Genomic DNA, 17179 nt, shown 5'->3' on the forward strand with positions numbered 1-17179 from the left:
GCAGCCAGAAACTCAAGCAAAACAACAGCCTTTCTCCATTTTCCTTTACCAAGGCATCCTGAAATCATGAATCCACTACCCTAACGCAGAGAAGAAACTGAGCCCAGCTGACCAGTCATCCTACAGACACTTTTCTGAGCACCAACCGTCTCCTGGGCCCTGCACTCAGCACCCAGGAAGAAGCCGAGCCAAGAAGGCAGATTTTCTGTCTGTAGGAATCTGGGATGCCCATGGGAGAAACAGCTCCCAACAAAGCATTCTAATCCAGAGTGTGACAAAGGCAGGCATGGCGAGAAGAGGCGGCGCTGTACTGGGGCCTGAGGGGAACACCTAGGAGGAGAGGATGGAGGAGGAGAGGGCCCTCACAGGCAGCGAGGCCTTGCTTCACCAGCAGGGAGCAGCTAGAGCAGGAACAGCTGCCCGTGTGTCTCCCCGACATCAGGCCTCACCCCGGGCCTTCCCACTGCCCTGGTCCCAGGGAAGACCCCGCGCGGTCTTTATTACAGCACTCACCACCCTGCAATATAAATGTCTTTTAATTTGGCTGCTTCCCCACTGCGCTGAGAACCCTTTAAGCAGGATGAAGGACTCCCGGGCCTGAGCCCACCCTGAGCGTGCCACCCTTCCTGAGCAAGAAGTGGACACCCCCCAGCCCAGCGGAGACATTGGGGAGAAACTCACACCTCCTGGCCTCCTCCCGAGGGTCCTCCCCAGCAGCCGGCAGTGGTTTCCCAAGGCTCTGAAAGTCCTCAGCGTGATGAGCAGATAGTGCCCCACCTACCAGACACTGGCTCCCAAAGCTCCCAACACTACCTTCTGTCCCACATCCTTTGCTGCAGGTAACATGGGGCCCAAGACCACAAAGACCCGCAGGCAGGAACCCAGGCGGTCTCTAGACCGAAGCTCAGAGAGGGTAAGGGCAGGGAGGGGGCTGGGCCATGGCCCGTCTCCCTGCTGGGCCCCTCGAGACAGGAACAAGGACCATGCTCTGCGGCCAGCGGCCTCCGGGGCACAGGGCACTTGACCGCAGGGCACAGATCCCCTGGCGCTAGTTTCAGACATGAGGAGCCTTCAGCCCAGAGAGTTCATTATCAACAAGGGCACTGCTCCCATCTAGCATTTCAGGAGCAAAGCCCTGACAGAGGACAAGGAGACAGAGAGCACACAACTGCTCTGAGTGGCACGGCCCCTGCTGCTGCCCGCCCTCCAACCTCACTGCGGACCACGCGAGCGGGCAGCAGCTCTGTTCCCCGCGCTCTGATCAGCAGAACCAGCACACTCTCTCGGTGAGGGGCCGCGAGAGCTGCCTCTGACTCAGAGCCACCACCAAGGCATAACTTCCTCAAGAGTACTTTTCACACTCAAAACCACAACACAGAGTAAAATCCATCGAGCAAATCAAAGTCCTGTGTGCCACATCAGGACCTGAGGACAGAAGCCCAGGGGGAAGGAGACAGCCATCTCCCACTTTCTCACCAGACCAGCGCTCCCCAAAGAACCATGAAGGGCTCTGAGACACAGACCTTTAAGACCACTTTTTATGGATTTGAGAGAAAGGGTTCTGCCTGCCAGTGCAGAAGACGTGGGTTCCATTGCTGGGTCGGGAATATCCCCTGAAGAAAGAAAGGGCAACCCACTCCAGTCTTCTTGTCTAGAATATCCTATAGACAGAGGAGTCTGGCGGGCTAAAGTCCATGGGGTTGCAAAAAGTCAGACACAACTTAGCGATTAACATCCTCACTTTATACAGTAACGGTGAGGGACTACAACCAACTGAATGTATACAGATAACTGATGGAGGGCAGGCAAGGGGTAGGGAAGATGAAAGAAGGAAAGAAAAAAATAAAAATGTTCCCTTTCAGCAGAATGTCAACCAATACACATGTAGAGAGAATGACGGACTGAAAAAATTACCATTTTAGAACCATCACAGTAATAATCAATTCCTGTAAGAAACATTAATGGGTACTAAAATTTGTGAGGGAGAGTTTAATAAGGAGCATTTACACAGTCTCAAAGCATCACCCCACAAAAGTGCTAATTAATTACAAAAGGAAAGTGTAAACTTAACAGGGGCCAAGACCAGCACCACCTACATCAAGTGAACAAAACTCAGCCTCATCAATAGCGACAGGACAAAGTGGCACTGAAACCGTGCGCCTCCTGCTGTGGCGTATTGAGGAGCACACACCATCACCTTGGTGACTCCTGCCAAGAGTGCACAGGTCAGTCGCTCAGTCGTGTCTGACTCTGCGACCCCATGGACTGCAGCACGCCAGGCCTCCCTGCCCCTCACCAACTCCCAGAACTCGCTCAAACTGATGTCCATCAAACTGGTGATGCCATCCAACCATCTCATCTTCAGGGTCTTTTCTAAGGAGCCAGTTCTTCGTATCAGGTGGCCAAAGTAGTGACTGGAGTTTCAGCTTTAGCACTAGTCCTTCTAATGAATATTCAGGACTGACTTCCTTTAGAACTGACTGGTTTGATCTCCTTGCAGTCCAAGGGACTCTCAAAGAGTCTTTTCCAATAACATACTTCAAAAGCATCAATTCTTCAGCGCTCAGTCTTCTTTATGGTCCAAATCTCACATTCATATGTGACTACTGGAAAAACCACAGCTTTGACTAAATGGACCTTTGTCAGCAAAGTAATGTCTCTATTTTTAATATGCTGTCTAGGTTGGTCATAGCTTTTCTTCCAAGGAGCAAGCATCTTTTAATTTCACGGCTGCAGTCACTATCTGCACTGATTTTGGAGCCCAAGAAAATAAAGTCTCTCACTGTTTCCATTGTTTTCCCATCTATGTGCCATGAAGTGATGGGACTGGATGCCATGATGATCTTAGTTTTTTGAATGTTGAGTTTTAAGCCAACTTTTTCACTCTACTCTTTCACTTTCATCAAGAGGCTCTTAGTTCTTCTTTACTCTCTCCCATAAGGGTGGTATCATCTGCATATCTGAGGTTTCTCCCAGCAATGTTGATTTCAGCCTGTGCTTCATCCAGCCTGGCATTTCCCATGATGTATTCTGTACGTAAGTTAAATAAGCAGGGTGACGATATCAGCCTTGACATACTCCTTTCCCAATTTGGGACCAGTCTGTTGTTCCATATGGACCTGCATACAGATTTCTCAGGAGGCAGGTAAGGTGGTCTGGTATTCCCATCTCTTTAAGAATTTTCCACAGTCTGTTGTGATCCACACAGTCAAAGGCTTTTCTGTAGTCAATAAAGCAGAAGTAGATGTTTTTCTGAAATTCTCTTGCTTTTTCGATGACCCAACAGATGCTGGCAATTTGATCACTGGTTCCTTTGACTTTTCTAAATCCAACTTGAACATCTGAAAGTTCTCAGGTCATGTACTGTTGAAGCCTGGCTTGGAGAATTTTGAACATTACTTTGCTAGTGTGTGAGATGAGTGCAATTATGTGGTAGTCTGAACATTCTTTGGCATTGCCTTTCTTTGGGATTGGAATGAAAACTTTTCCAGTCCTGTGGCCACTGCTGAGTTTTCCAAATTTGCTGGCATATTGAATGTAGCACTTTCACAGCATCATCTTTTAGGATCTGAAATAGCTCAACTGGAATTCCATCACCTCCACTGGCTTTAACAGTATGAACAGAGTGCACAACATGAATCTAAATGTGAAGAAACAGACAAGCCACACTGACTCTACAAAAACCCGGCCTGTGTAGTATTCAAATATGCATACCATGAAAGGCAAAAGACAGAGGAGCTGCTCCAAATTAAGAGACTAAAATGCTTGACAACTAAATGCAATGTGTGGTCTTGATTCTGATCCTATAAAAAACAAAACTGGAACAACTGGCAAGAATAGCACATAGACTATAAGTTATATAATAAAAATACCAAAACAATGACTAACTGCTGTCATCATTGTTAGCTGGTAAGCACAGTTATATCAGAGACAGCCCTTAATCTCAGAAAATACAAAGGTACTTAGGTATTAGGGGTAAAGATAGATAACACACACACACCCCTTACTCTCAAATGAGTTATGAAAATAGACAGAATGGCAAAGCCAAATATGGGAAAATGTACACAACTGCTGAATCCAGATAAACGGGTATACCGGGGGTTTTAGCACTATTCTTTTAACTCTCTGTAAGTTTAAAGTTGTTTTCAAATAAAAATTGTAATACCAGGAAGGAAAATGGGAGGGGGAGACTAAAGAAGACAGATAAACAAGCACAACACACAACGACAAGCAGGAATGTGAAGATGTTACGGAACCATGGGAAACAGGAATGAATAACCTGGAGGAGTCAGAAATTTTACCTATCCCTGCCCAAGTCCTTTCCTCCAATTTCTGCATGCAGCTAATCCTCTCTGAGAAAGCCTCTGCCAGAAAGCCTAGCTTGGTCCTGAGATGAGAGAGGTCATTCTGATCCCCTAAAGCCCCTATGTCTTCTTCCACAGCACTTAACACACTCTTAAAATTGTTCCCCCTACACATTTATCTCCCCCACTGGATGACAGATTCTTTGATTAAAATATGATAGTGGTGGTGATGAAGAGGAGGGTGGTGAAGAGGAGGATGATGGTGAGGAGGGGGAGGGTGGTGAGGAGGAGGAGGGTGGGGAGGAGGAAGAGGGTGGGGAGGAGAAGGATGGTGGGGAGCAGGAGGAGGGTGGAGAAGAGGAGGAGCATGGTGAGGAGGAGGGTGGTGAGGAGGAGGAGGGCAGTGAGGAGGAGGGGGCTGGTGAGGAGGAAGAGGGCGGTGAGGAGGAGGAGGGCAGTAAGCAGAGGAGGGTGGTCAGCAGAGGAGGGTGGTGAGGAGGAGGGTGGTGAGGAGGAGGAGGAGGGTGCTGAGGAGGAAGAAGGTACTGAGGAGGAGGAAGGTTGCAACAGCTACCATTTATTCTGCACTTATTAGATGCAAGACATGACACAGCTCTTCACACACCTCACTGAAATCCCACAAAAACTTCAGAGGCTTTATTAACTGTTCATGCCCATTTCTTCATCATGGAAACTGAGGCTGAGAGGGGTTCACACATCTACAGTCACAACACAGAGAAGCCGCAGAGCTAAGATGTGAACTCAGGTCTGTGTGATTTAAAATTGTGTCCTTAACCATGTGTCCTTTTCCACTCATATGAATCTTATTTCAGTATCATCTTTAGTTAGTTGCAGTTTGCATAATGAAGCATACAAAAAGTGAGAGAGATTTTTCTAAGCTTCTGTTTGTGTTTGCTGAGCCCATGCAACCAGAAGAAAGGGACAGGGGTGGCACAAGGTGGCAGCAGTCAGCCAGCCCTAAAAAATGACTGGCAGCTAACCCACTACACAAGTTGGTGACCATGACCTGATGCATGCAATTCAGATAGAAAAAATAATGTAAAGTGAAGATAAATATAAATGCATAAGTATCTCATATTGGGTATAAAAATATACCTATATCCTATACGTTAAAAAATTTTTAATAAAGTTTTAAAAATACAAAATCATTGTCATTTCGCCCCAATGACCTACAAGGCAGGCATTACTGCCAATGTGCAGACAAGGGAACACAGGCTCAGAGAAGTAACTGGCCCAGAACAAACAGTTCAATTCAGAAGGGCAGATACTCAACAAATATTAAATAAATGAATGGAGTTGAAACTTCAGTACAAATTTTTCAGTTCCTATGGACTCGATCTAATATTTCAGCTAAAATTACTGAAAGCAGAATCAGAGCTTTGTTCAAAGTTCCCCATGGCTTTGTACCTGGGGGCCCACAGGAGTTAAGAGACAAAAGAAGCAGAAGGAAGCAGCAGTGTCCACACCAGCTGACAAAGCTCTGGCTGCCACTGTTTGCTTCCTCACACAACGGATTTGACTTCTACATGCCAATGCAAATCACCATCAGCACTATAGTTCTCCCCAACAAAATCAACAGAGCACAATGTCCAACAGCCGTAAGTCAAACTATCCCAAAACTTTCCTCCAAAAAATGTTTTTGCAAGTTAGCTGCATGACCCTGAACAAGTTATATAGCTCCCCAGCCTCCATTTCTTTGCCTGTAGAATGACAACAGCAAAACTGCTTCCCAAGGCAGCCACCAGGACTACAGGAGGTGATGTATGGGAAAGGGCCTTGCAGCAATGCCAGGCACACCTTAGGCACAAAACAGAAACTGATCTCGATGCTCTGAAAATGCTGGCTAGAGAGTATGCCTCTTAAAACATCAGCAATGTGGAAGATTAGTATCAGTACATGAATATCAAAGCAACGCAAGCTTGATGATGGATCAGGACTAACACCGGCTCAGATGAAGCCCTCTGTGCAGATGCAGAGGGTGACTGGGCTATACGGAGCGCCATCTAGTGGAAGAAGAGCAGGGCACAGGGGCGCCAAGTAACTGAAGTAGCCGGAGAACAAGGGAAAATGACAGGATGGAAACCGTCCCCTCTCCCCTGCATTACAATTTCTCCACGGCGCGTGAACCAATAGTGACCCCAAGTGTAAGATTCACATCAAAAAGAGAGCTCTCACACACTCACAACTCTTTATCACACCAAGGAAGAACATCAATAATATGCCAAGAACACCTTTTAAAGTTCTTAAAATAGCAGCAGGGGCTGATTGGCGAAAAATTATGGAAATGCAAAAAATTATGGAAATTTACAGCTTACCAATTCAGAGCAAGATACCCTGTGCCTGTGGAGAGCGGCTGCTGAATGTCCAGACATGTTTTAAGATGTGCAGTCATAAATCTGTTTATGGAAGCCTCATTTGTTAATGGGAGCCTCAGGTGCTGCGTCTTGACTAGCATAATAAAAACCAGTCAGAGCTGCTGCTAATTTTGTACATGATATTAATGAAAGAGGCTTCCTAAAGAATGAGTTTCCCCTTCAGTATCTCCAGGATTGGAAAACTAAAATCATTTTAATAACATAAAACTACCCTGAGGAAGGAGACTGGATGATTTATGCATTGAGTTATTATTATATACTTTATGTCTGGAAAGTGATGCCTGCATGCACACACCTGTCTCGGGCAATTCTTTGAAACGAGCAGGTAATGTTTGTTCAGGACACGGTACTTACATGCCATCGAAAACGGCCACCCCACAGAGGAGGTATAAGGTCTCCAATGTTAGACGAGAAACCTCGGCTCCAGGAAGCTAAGGAACTGGTACAGGGTCACAGCCTAGAAAGTCGTTACCTGCCAGAATCCCGTGGCTCCTCTGGCAGCTCTTCCCTGTGAAGCAGTGCCGTCTCCCATGTAAAGGCATCCGCCAGACTTTCCACGCTGCCTGCGGTCACGCAGTCCCTACCCTGCGCAGTCACTGCACTACCTGCCGGCTGTCCAGTCTGCCCTGCTCACAGAACGCCAGGCCAGTGCCAGGCAGCTCACTCTAAGAGCTGCATGGCCGAGGTTCTCCCAGGAAAGCCAACAGGAAAGCCCAGCCACAAGGAAAGCCCCCACCTCTGCTGGAGCACACAGCACTCTGCAGGGGGCAGATAAAGATCTGAATCCTGGCTTACCACTTATTAGCTGTCTGACATTATGCAAATTATTTAACCTCCCTGCCCTCAGCTTCCTCATCTACAATATAAGATAAAATGATTTACTCTTTCAAGACTGTTAAGAAAATTAAATGAAATCATGTACATAAACCATCTAACCCAAAAAAGGTTCTTGATAAACAGTAACTAGTATTATTGACAATTGTAATCAAGTATATTCAAACATACCCCACTTCCTTCACAGAGCCTTTTAAAACCATTATCTGTGGGACTATGTTCTTGTATATTCTTGGTATTTTTTTTCTTTTATGAGCCTATTTTTAAAAGATGGGGAATTTTTAAAACATACCATAAACTGCCTCTAAATCCCTGATATCACACCAACTGTTTCTGCGAAAGTATTTAAACACAGAGAGCTCTGTCTCTAAGAGACAGAGAGTTTCATCAAGAATTGACTTATTTCAATACAGAAAGGTTTCCTACTTGATCCATGATTACTAGAATATACATAAGTAAAACTCCTTACCTTGCATGCTTACTAAAAACTGTAAAGTACTGCTGGAGAACATAGGAAAAGAGGGAGCTTGCCTTTTTAGTAAAATACATTTGGGGAAACCTCTTTTAAAAATTCATCATCACAAAGGGAACTTCCTAACTGGCTTTCACTGTAATGAAACCCTTATTTAAAAACAAACAACAATGGTGGGTTCTGTCTTTGAGTCTCTTCTTAAAGTACCTTATCAAAACACAAGATGGCTTGATTTAGAAGTTCAGCCTGAGGACTGTGCACCCTTTAGAGCCTCAGATGCCTCATCTGAAAAAACAAAGGACACAGGCAGGGGATAAAATCAGCTACCTTCCAAGATCTTGTGGGGACTAGAGATAATGCACAGGAAGCACCAGGCACAGACGCCCTCCATTTGGCAGCTTTTATGGTTTTTCCAGTAGCCATGTATGGATGTGAGAGTTGGATTGTGAAGAAGGCTGAGTGCCGAAGAATTGATGCTTTTGAACTGTGGTGTTGGAGAAGACTCTTGAGAGTCCCTTGGACTGCAAGGAGATCCAACCAGTCCATTCTGAAGGAGATCAGCCCTGGGATTTCTTTGGAAGGAATGATGCTAAAGCTGAAACTCCAGCACTTTGGCCACCTCATGAGAAGAGTTGGCTCATTGGAAAAGACTCTGATGCTGGGAGGGATTGGGGGCAGGAGGAGAAGGGGACGACAGAGGATGAGATGGCTGGATGGCGTCACGGACTCGATGGACGTGAGTCTGAGTGAACTCCGGGAGTTGGTGGTGGACAGGGAGGCCTGGCGTGCTGCGATTCACGGGGTCAAAAAGAGTTGGACATGACTGAGCGACTCAACTGATTATGATCATCATCTCAAAGCCACCAACACTCTACTTCTGTTTCTTGGTAAAACACATAAGCCATTCTGTCTCCACTCAGGGGGAATGATGACAACAAGCAAAGGGTCTTGTGACATCCAAACTGCTGCTGGCGTTCCATCCACAACCACCACTACTCCTGAGCTTTGGGGGTCTGTGTGGCATCTGAGAGTGAAGATTAACTCCTTCAGGTAAGGCTTATTCAGCAAGTGACGAGGGTCACCCAACTTCTGGTTTAAATCTGTCATGAGAAATCTCATTAGTTTAGGCAAGGAGAGCTAACAATGTTAGAATGCACTGCCTAATAAGTTCCTCAAGAAAGAATAAAAGTAAATAATCACAGGATTCCAAGCAGATCTGATAAGATCTCCTCACCTCCTGAGAAGGACCCCTACAGCCCACCCCATGGAGTGAGCCCTGGGATGCTCTCCTGCTTATTCAACACTGCAATTCACTTAGAAACCCCTCCCGTGCCTGCCTGCACACCTGTTGGGGACTTCCTCCTACTCCTACTCAGCCAGGTCTCTAAAGTGGTAAAAAGCAAAGGCCTTAAGGACTGCTAAACTCCAAATACTTTCTGATTCTTCTACCTTTATGAGAATTAAAACAACACTGAAACGAAGACTGGAGTTTACAAGGGCTACAGACCAAGAACCATATGAGATTCTGAAGACACAAAGATAGGTTAAGACCAAGCCTTACCTCCCGAACAGCTCACACTCTCCAGGGAAGACAGAGATCCAAATAGTACATTGTGGTGACTATCACCCCATCAGAGAGTTAGGCACCACCTGCTTCAGGACCAGAAACAGGCACTCTAGCCCATGGAGGGAGGGAAGTGGTCAGACAAGATATCTACAGCAGAAACTTGGAGGAAAAAAAAAAAAAAGAAACTTGAAGGATAAAGTATCAGTATAACAATGGATGCTATATAGCTCGTCTTTCAATTCCAGCACAAGCTAGAGAGACAAGAACAAACTGCACATAAAAGGCCAGAGTTTTAATCCCCCTTCTGTCATTAACTACCTTTATCATCACAGTTTGACCCTTCATACATCCAAAGGTCCGTGTGATGTGGAAAACAACAAAGCTTGAACATCCCCTCGGACATTCTGTCAGTATGTCACTCTGGGTAAGTCACTGTTGGAATCTCCATTTCTACAAGTGATATATTGGGCTAAAAGTCTCTACATTTTTGTCTGTTCTCAGTATTAAGATTATAGACATGGGTGAGTGTGGAGAAGTACCTCGTAAATGTTTCTAGAACGAGAGTTAAATCTAAACCACCTTGTCACAAAATAGTTCAAAAGGACAGTTGAAGGCTAATAAGACATTCCTCTGGAAAGGAGAGGGCATCTAAACACTAAAAGCCCACTCTCAATCTGATGCAGAAGAGAGCAGATATTCCTCAGGAGTAGAGGCTGAAATTTTTCCCTCTCTCAGTCCAGGACCAGCAAAAACACCCTGCGAGGTAGGTTCTCAATAAACCTGCTACTAGTGTCTGGATACCAAAACACTGTAACTGACCATCACTGGATCCTTCTGAGTCATAACACTATAGAAAATGACTTATCTAAATATGTGAGTCAAAGAGTAAATATGTGAGTCATTCCATCCATTTTCTTACAAAAAGCAAAACCTGATAAGCCTAAGAAAATATTAGAAACTAAATAACCACACTTTTCCCTGAATGAAACAGAGAAGTGCACGCTATGGCGTGAAGGCACCACAGATAAATGGAATTCTGCAACCTTCACTCTCATTCTTCTCCTACTTTACACGCTTGACAACACACAAGCAACCAAAACAATTTCCAGAAAGGGTCCCCCAAAGTGAAACTCTTAAGTCATCGAGCTTTATTGTACAAAGAGAAGCACATAAGGCAAAATAATGATCCTTCCTTCATATATGTTTATCCCACACGTATATCCTAAGTAATGCTAAGAATCTCATTATTAAGAGAAACTGATGTAATATGAAAACACTTATTTTGAAACACCAACAAAGAAATTTATCTGGACATTAACGCATGCGTGCATGCTAAGTCACTTCAGTTGTGTCCAACTCTGTGCAACCCTATGGATGGTAGCCCAGCAAGCTTCTCTGCCCATGGAATTCTCTAGGCAAGAATACTGGAGTGGGTTGCCATTTCCTTCTCCACTGGACAGACCACCATAACCTGGAATCTTCTGCTCCACTTCCTCTTGTAACCAACCCTAAATATAACTTGGCAATGAACCAGCCACCAAAGCATATATTATATCAGATAATTAAAAATACAGGGTTATGTAATCTTATTTAATGGTTACTTGGCTTGGACTGAAAACCATCCAATGCAAGACCAAAGAACTGGATTAAATTATAATGCGTAAGACATTTCTGAAGATGTTTTTAGTAAGAGTCAGCACATCCCCTAGTAGCAAATATAATATAAAACACGGAATGCAACTTTCATCTCCAATTAACCTCCTTGGCAAGAAACTGCAATGTCAACTCACTCTACAGGCAATGGAGGTGGGGATTTAAAAAAAAGTTTATTTTATTTGATTTAGTTTTGACATCAAGTTAACATCACGTGTTATTTTTGGCAGAGAAACAAGAGCATTCAATATTTGAGGGGGTGGGAAGAAGGAAAATTTATCCTGAGAAAATTGCAATAAAAGCCAAGAACAAATGCCCACTAGGAAGAATAAGCCTGGAAAAAGTGTAAAAACCAACCTATGTTAGCATAGAAGTATATATCTTGTGATTCCAGCTCAAGTTCTTACTTGGAATATAATTAGAGAAAAAAAAAGGTAATTCAGCTATCAGTGTTTACAAATGCCGAATTTTTAAAAAATGAACACACCTCATTTATCAACACTATCACACTGTGTTGATTACTAAAATCATATATTGGTCCCCAAAGGGCTTTAACTCAAAAATGCCTCTTGACTAGAATCCTGTAGGAAATATCTACCATGAAAGCTTGTTTCTTCAAAGAAGACCACTAGACAAGCACAGAAACAAATGTTTTTAGAAAATCAACAGGAAGTCAACAGGAAACAAGCATATTAGTTCTATGGCTTTGGCAGGGTTTTAAATTCCCATCTGTGAAGTGTCTCAGTGCCGTCTTTTGGAGAAAGTCTGAGTGTGGAGAACAATGGCCTTATGAGACCAAAGACCTGAGTTCAGACTCACCTATCTCAGTCACCTGCCAGCTGCCTCCCCTGAAAAACAGAGACATCAACGTCTGCCTCACTAGGGCTGAGTGTGAGAACACAAGCAGACAGCTGTGCCTCAAAGAGCCTGGGAAACTTGAGAACACTATACAAAGGTACTGACAGCATTTGGTGATGTTAAGCGTCAAGTCTACTTATCACAGGCCACTCCATAATAAAATAAAGGTGTGACCCATTACCATTTATAAGTTAGTGCCTGAATACCCATCCTAGTATCAAGATTCATCTGAAAAACAGATGCCTCCCTTTAGAGGGAAATAGTCAAAAATACAGATTAAAAAAAGAATAAAAATGCTCTTGGTAGTCAATCACAAAATGATTATCAGATTTAAAATCAAAGCTTTATAATAATCAATTCAGATTTAAGACACCGTGTTTCAGAAATGCCACTTGTAATTCTGGAGTTACGTAACAGCATAATTAATATTTTAAATGATAGAGCTCTGCATTCCAGAAAGCAGCCTGTGATTTAAGGGGAAAACATTTCAGTCTGAAGAAATCTAAATTAACACTAATAAGAACATCTGAATAAGTTACTTCCCTAACTGTTCAATGTAAGAAATTGAACCTCTTGCAAGAATTACATTTTTGATGAAAAAGTAAGGTAATCAGGTTTAACACCTAAAAAAAAAAAAAAAAAAAACTAAATGGCAACATTGCCCAAGATCTGTTTCAAATAATTGGAAGCAATTACCACAGGTAAAAACAAAGAAACCAAAAGAATTCCAAATGTATTAGCAGAATGAATGCCACAGCAACCTGGCACAGAAAATTAGTTCTGACTTTCAAAATAAGATAACTTACTACACTTTTGTTAAAACTGCTTCTTTAATTGAGTACAACCTAACTTTGACTCAGCTTCTTTATTCAGAAAAACACACTTCATTCCACAATCCAGAATATTTCTAATGCCAATGATCTCACACAACGTACAAAGAAATTTCTTTCATAGAGATGACAGCCCAGCAGGCAACAAAAGATATATGTAAATCACAAAGAGAGAGGAGTACAAACCCAACTGTTCACAAGAGCATGGCAATAAAACTTAAAATTCGCTTTCTGCAACGCATAGCCATTACTTTTTCACAAGCCCGTTTTATTAAAGAAATAAAAATAAGCCTACAATTAAAATGGGAAAGCTCAGTGAACCCATCTCTGTTCAACAAATTAAATATCAAGCTTAAATTCTTGCAGACAGTCAGTCCCTCCACCAAGACCCTCACTCGACCACACACACACCCTACTAGGAAGAACGGGTTGCAATAGGCAAATACCGGAGGTCGCTATTGTAAAATATAGACACCTATATTCAAATAGAATATGTCTGCCTCATCTTCCACTTTCAACAATCAAAAAGCCAGGGTCAGCATGAAGATCAGCAGACCCGGCTGAGTCGGGAACCACAGACCCTCAAGGCACAGTGATTCGTGCAAAAGGTAACAGATCTGACGGGATAACCTCTGCCGGATGGTCTGTGCCATCACCCAGAGAAAAAGCATACCAGCGGCTCCCAAACCCATCTTTATCTGAAACACGCATTCCAGATCCAGGAGGGGATGAAGGACATCGCTCTGGGGAAGGCGGGCTTCATTTACCGTCCATCCCGGCAGATTACTCGGGAAGCTGGAGAAGGAACAAGCCAGGGAACGCCGTCCTGGGCGGGCACGCCTCCGTACGCCGGGGCACCCCGCGTCCGGTACTTCCCGGGGCGGCTCACGCCCTGAGCTGGCCCGAGGAGCGCTAAAATGGCACAAGCAGCAAAGGCTCCTTGGCCAGTGTTCTCAACCCCGAGCGAGGGTGACCCACCCAGAGCCTCCCAGAGAGAGGACAGGCAAGTCAAGAAGCAGACTCTCCTGCGTGGGTCTCTTCCCGCCCCCCGATGACTCTCCAAGGGCCGGCCTGCAAGGCTAGGTGTGAGCTGCCCACCCCCGGGGAGGGCGGCGAGAGCCCGGACCCGCGAGAGAAAGAGAGAGAGAGAGAGAGAGAGAGGGGTGGGGGGGAGGGTGGGGGGGGAAATGAAGAGGGAACCGGGAAAGCGGGCCCTGCTCCTCCAAAGTGCCGGGGGTTCTGACCCCAAACCTCTTCCGAGGTCCTCAAACTTCACCAACAATCCAAGCACCTGTTCCCTTCACCTCTTCTGCTTCCGATCCCCTCGAATCCTTCCATTTTCCTCGAGTTCTTTCTCCAGCTCTCTAACCAAACGCAACTAGTTCCCTGGTGCCCCCCACCGCCCCATTCTCCCCTCCAATGAGCTCATTCAACCCCCGCCCCAACGAAGCCCCCAGATGTTCGTGGTGCCCCACCCGCAAGTTTCCCTGGGGTACCCTCGAGTCCCCCACAGATTCCCTTCAAGTCTCATCCAAACGCCCAGCCTGCCTCCCTTCCCGCGTCTCCCCACAACGCGCACACAACACTCCGGCTTCCCCTAGGTGTCCCACATCCCCACCCGAATCAGCGCCCCCCGCCAGATTGCGACCTGGGTCCCCTCCGGTCGCCCCGAGGTCGACGGCCAGCTCGCTGCCACGGCTCCGCACCCCCCAACACCTGCGCCTCGCCCCCGGGCCCGACGCCCCCCAGTCTCCAGCCCCCCACCCCTCCCCCCAGCCCGCCGCTCCCGGGTCCCCAACGGCCGTGGGCGACCGTTAACGGTCGGTCGGTCGGTCGACCAGCCGGCCGGCGCGCGCCCTCACCTTGGTTCACCAGCCGCAGGGCGTGCGTGAAGGATGGGTCCAGGGAGTCTTTCTCCGCCATCAGCTCCGGCAGGTACTTCTCCTCCATGCTCGCCGGCCGCCCGGGCCCGGGACGCGGACTCCAGGCGGGCGGGCGGCGGCGGCGGCCCCGCAACCCCCGACCCCGCCCGCGCCCCAGCGGCGCGGAACCCGGGCCGGACGCCGCGGTGGGGCGGCGCGGGGCGCGGCGGAGCCAAGCCGAGCAGTCGGCCCGGGGACGGCGGCGGCGGCGGAGGCGGTGGCGGCGGCGGCGGCGCGGGGCGGGAACCGGCCGCGCAGCCCTGGTCCCCGGGGGTTGGCCGCCGACGGCCCCGCGCTGGCGGCCGCCGCCTCCCAGACGCGGGCTCCGCGCTCCCGCCACGGGCCGGAGCGATCAGGCGGCCCTCCGGCCGAGCCGGCGGCGCGCTCCGCGAACTGGACACAGTCCCCGGCGAGCCCCGCCAGCCGGCGCCGGCGCGGAGCTCAGCAGCGACCCGCACGCCGCGCGCCGCCCCGCGCTCTCTGAGCCGCGGAGCCGAGCGCCCGGCCCCGCCCGCCGCGCCCGGCCCCGCCCCGCCCGCCGCGCCTGCGCACTGTGCCCCGCGCCCTGCCGCCCGCCGCCCGCTGTGGCGCGCCGCCTGGTGGGGCCGCTCCCGGCTACGCGACCGAGCCCGGGAGGGGCGTCCCGGGGGCCTCCCGCCGGCGCCGCGCCCGTCCGCAGCTCCCGGGGAGGCGTGCGCGGAGCGCCGCGCGGCTCGGCCACGGCGGGCCGAGACGCAGAACCCGGGCAACTGCGCCCAGAGAGGTCAAGCGGCTAGCCCAAGGTCACCCAGCGAGCGATCCCGGGAGGAGGGCTGCGCGCTCGGCTCAGGGGCCGGGCGGAGAAGGACGCCGAGGAGCACCCGGGCTCGCCGCCGCGGGCTCTGGGAAAGGGCGGCGGGGCGAGCTGCCCTGCTCTCAAGCTCCCTGGACTTCCATAACTTAGCTCGCTTTGCCTCCCCTGCTCCTGTTTGCTAGGAAATAACGTGGGCGCCCAGCCGTCCTGCCTCGGTGGGTGCCTCTTGCGCTCAGCGCCAACCCGTGAGACCCTTGGAACCGAGGTCGATTACATAAAAGCGCGTGCCCTTCAGGTCGGCTTTGTCATTCCGCTTGCCGCCAGGTTGTCATTCTCTTCGTGCAGAAATCCGCCGAGTCCGGAGGCGGGGCAGGGAGCCGCAGCCCGTCCCCTCTGGGGCGCAGTCCCCTGGATGCACGTGGGTGCTGCCGTCCTCCTTTCGTTTACGCACAGCCACCCACCTCGACAAATCCTCCATCGGACCGTTTTCAGATATCCCAGGTAAGAGTCAGTGGCGGGGCCCGAAGACTCCGAGTCTGTCCTGCCTTTGCCCCATCCATATCCCACCTCAAGTCCGGGCCTCTACGTCCCTGTTCTTGGACAGCCTTCCAGGACTTCCCCAACAAAGTGGTACCTGTTCTGTGTCCCACCAGCGCTGGTCAGGCCTCACTCACGGAGAACTCTGATTCTGTTTTCCCCAGACCATGAGCACCTCACAGACAGGGCTAGAGCTTTCTTTTATGGGGAAGGATCCCCAGCACCTAGTGGCCTAGGACGGGTGTAGGGGCACCAGAAATGTGTGATGAAGGAATAAGCCATAGACATGCCACTCCTCTGGGAGCAGGTTTTCCTCCCAGGCCCCCAGGCAACTGGCTGTACTCTTGATGCAAATAGAGGTGACAACACCCAAGGGGGGCCTCCCTGATGGCATGGGAGGAAGAATCCACCTGCCAAGGCAGGAGATTCAGGGTTCAATTTCTGGGTTGGGACGATGCCTTGGAGAAAGAAATGACAACCCACTCCAGTATTCTTTCAGTCCGTGAGATCGCAAAGCATCAGGTGGGACACGATTTAGTGACTGAGCACGCACTATACCCAGAGATGCTTGCGGCGGGAATCAAAGAGCTCTAGGCTGCTCTAGGTCCCAGCCCGAAGTGGAAGTGTGAACTTCCTTCATTCTCAAGCTCCACCCCTAGATGGAACTGACTCCTGGTGAGGTGCCATTCCAGAGTCCCAATAAGAATCTTCTTCATGTCTCTCTTTGGTCTAAACTTGCAAGAGGCTGTCAGATGAGACAGTTCAGTATGTAGCCTCTGGGACCAGAGAGCCTGCATTTAGAATCATGGCTCAGTTGCTCACTAGCTGTGCTATCTTGGGCAAGATACTCCACCTCTCTGTGCCTCATCTTCCTCATCTATAAAGTGGAAATGATAATAGAGCCTATTTCCTAAGAGAGTCATGAAGATAAAATGTATCACCTCTTAAGGAAATCCCCATAAAGTGTCCAGCATACATAGCCAGTGCTTAGCAGTTCTTTGTTGGGTTTTCAC

The 17179-nt window shown here is 48.3% G+C and overlaps 1 protein-coding gene across 1 annotated transcript in view; it reads right to left on the reverse strand.

The window, feature by feature from the left end:
• Positions 1-15391, reverse strand: part of KHDRBS3 (KH RNA binding domain containing, signal transduction associated 3) — a 153594-nt gene extending 138203 nt beyond the window's left edge. Inside the window, exon 1 of the mRNA XM_069600936.1 lies at positions 14777-15391. Coding sequence (XP_069457037.1) covers positions 14777-14864 — 88 coding nt within the window. The 5' untranslated portion in view covers positions 14865-15391. The remainder of the gene's footprint in view (positions 1-14776) is intronic.
• Positions 15392-17179: the final 1788 nt, after the last annotated feature.

This window comes from Ovis canadensis, chromosome 9 (genome assembly GCF_042477335.2).
Source record: "Ovis canadensis isolate MfBH-ARS-UI-01 breed Bighorn chromosome 9, ARS-UI_OviCan_v2, whole genome shotgun sequence".
NCBI lineage: Eukaryota > Metazoa > Chordata > Mammalia > Artiodactyla > Bovidae > Ovis > Ovis canadensis.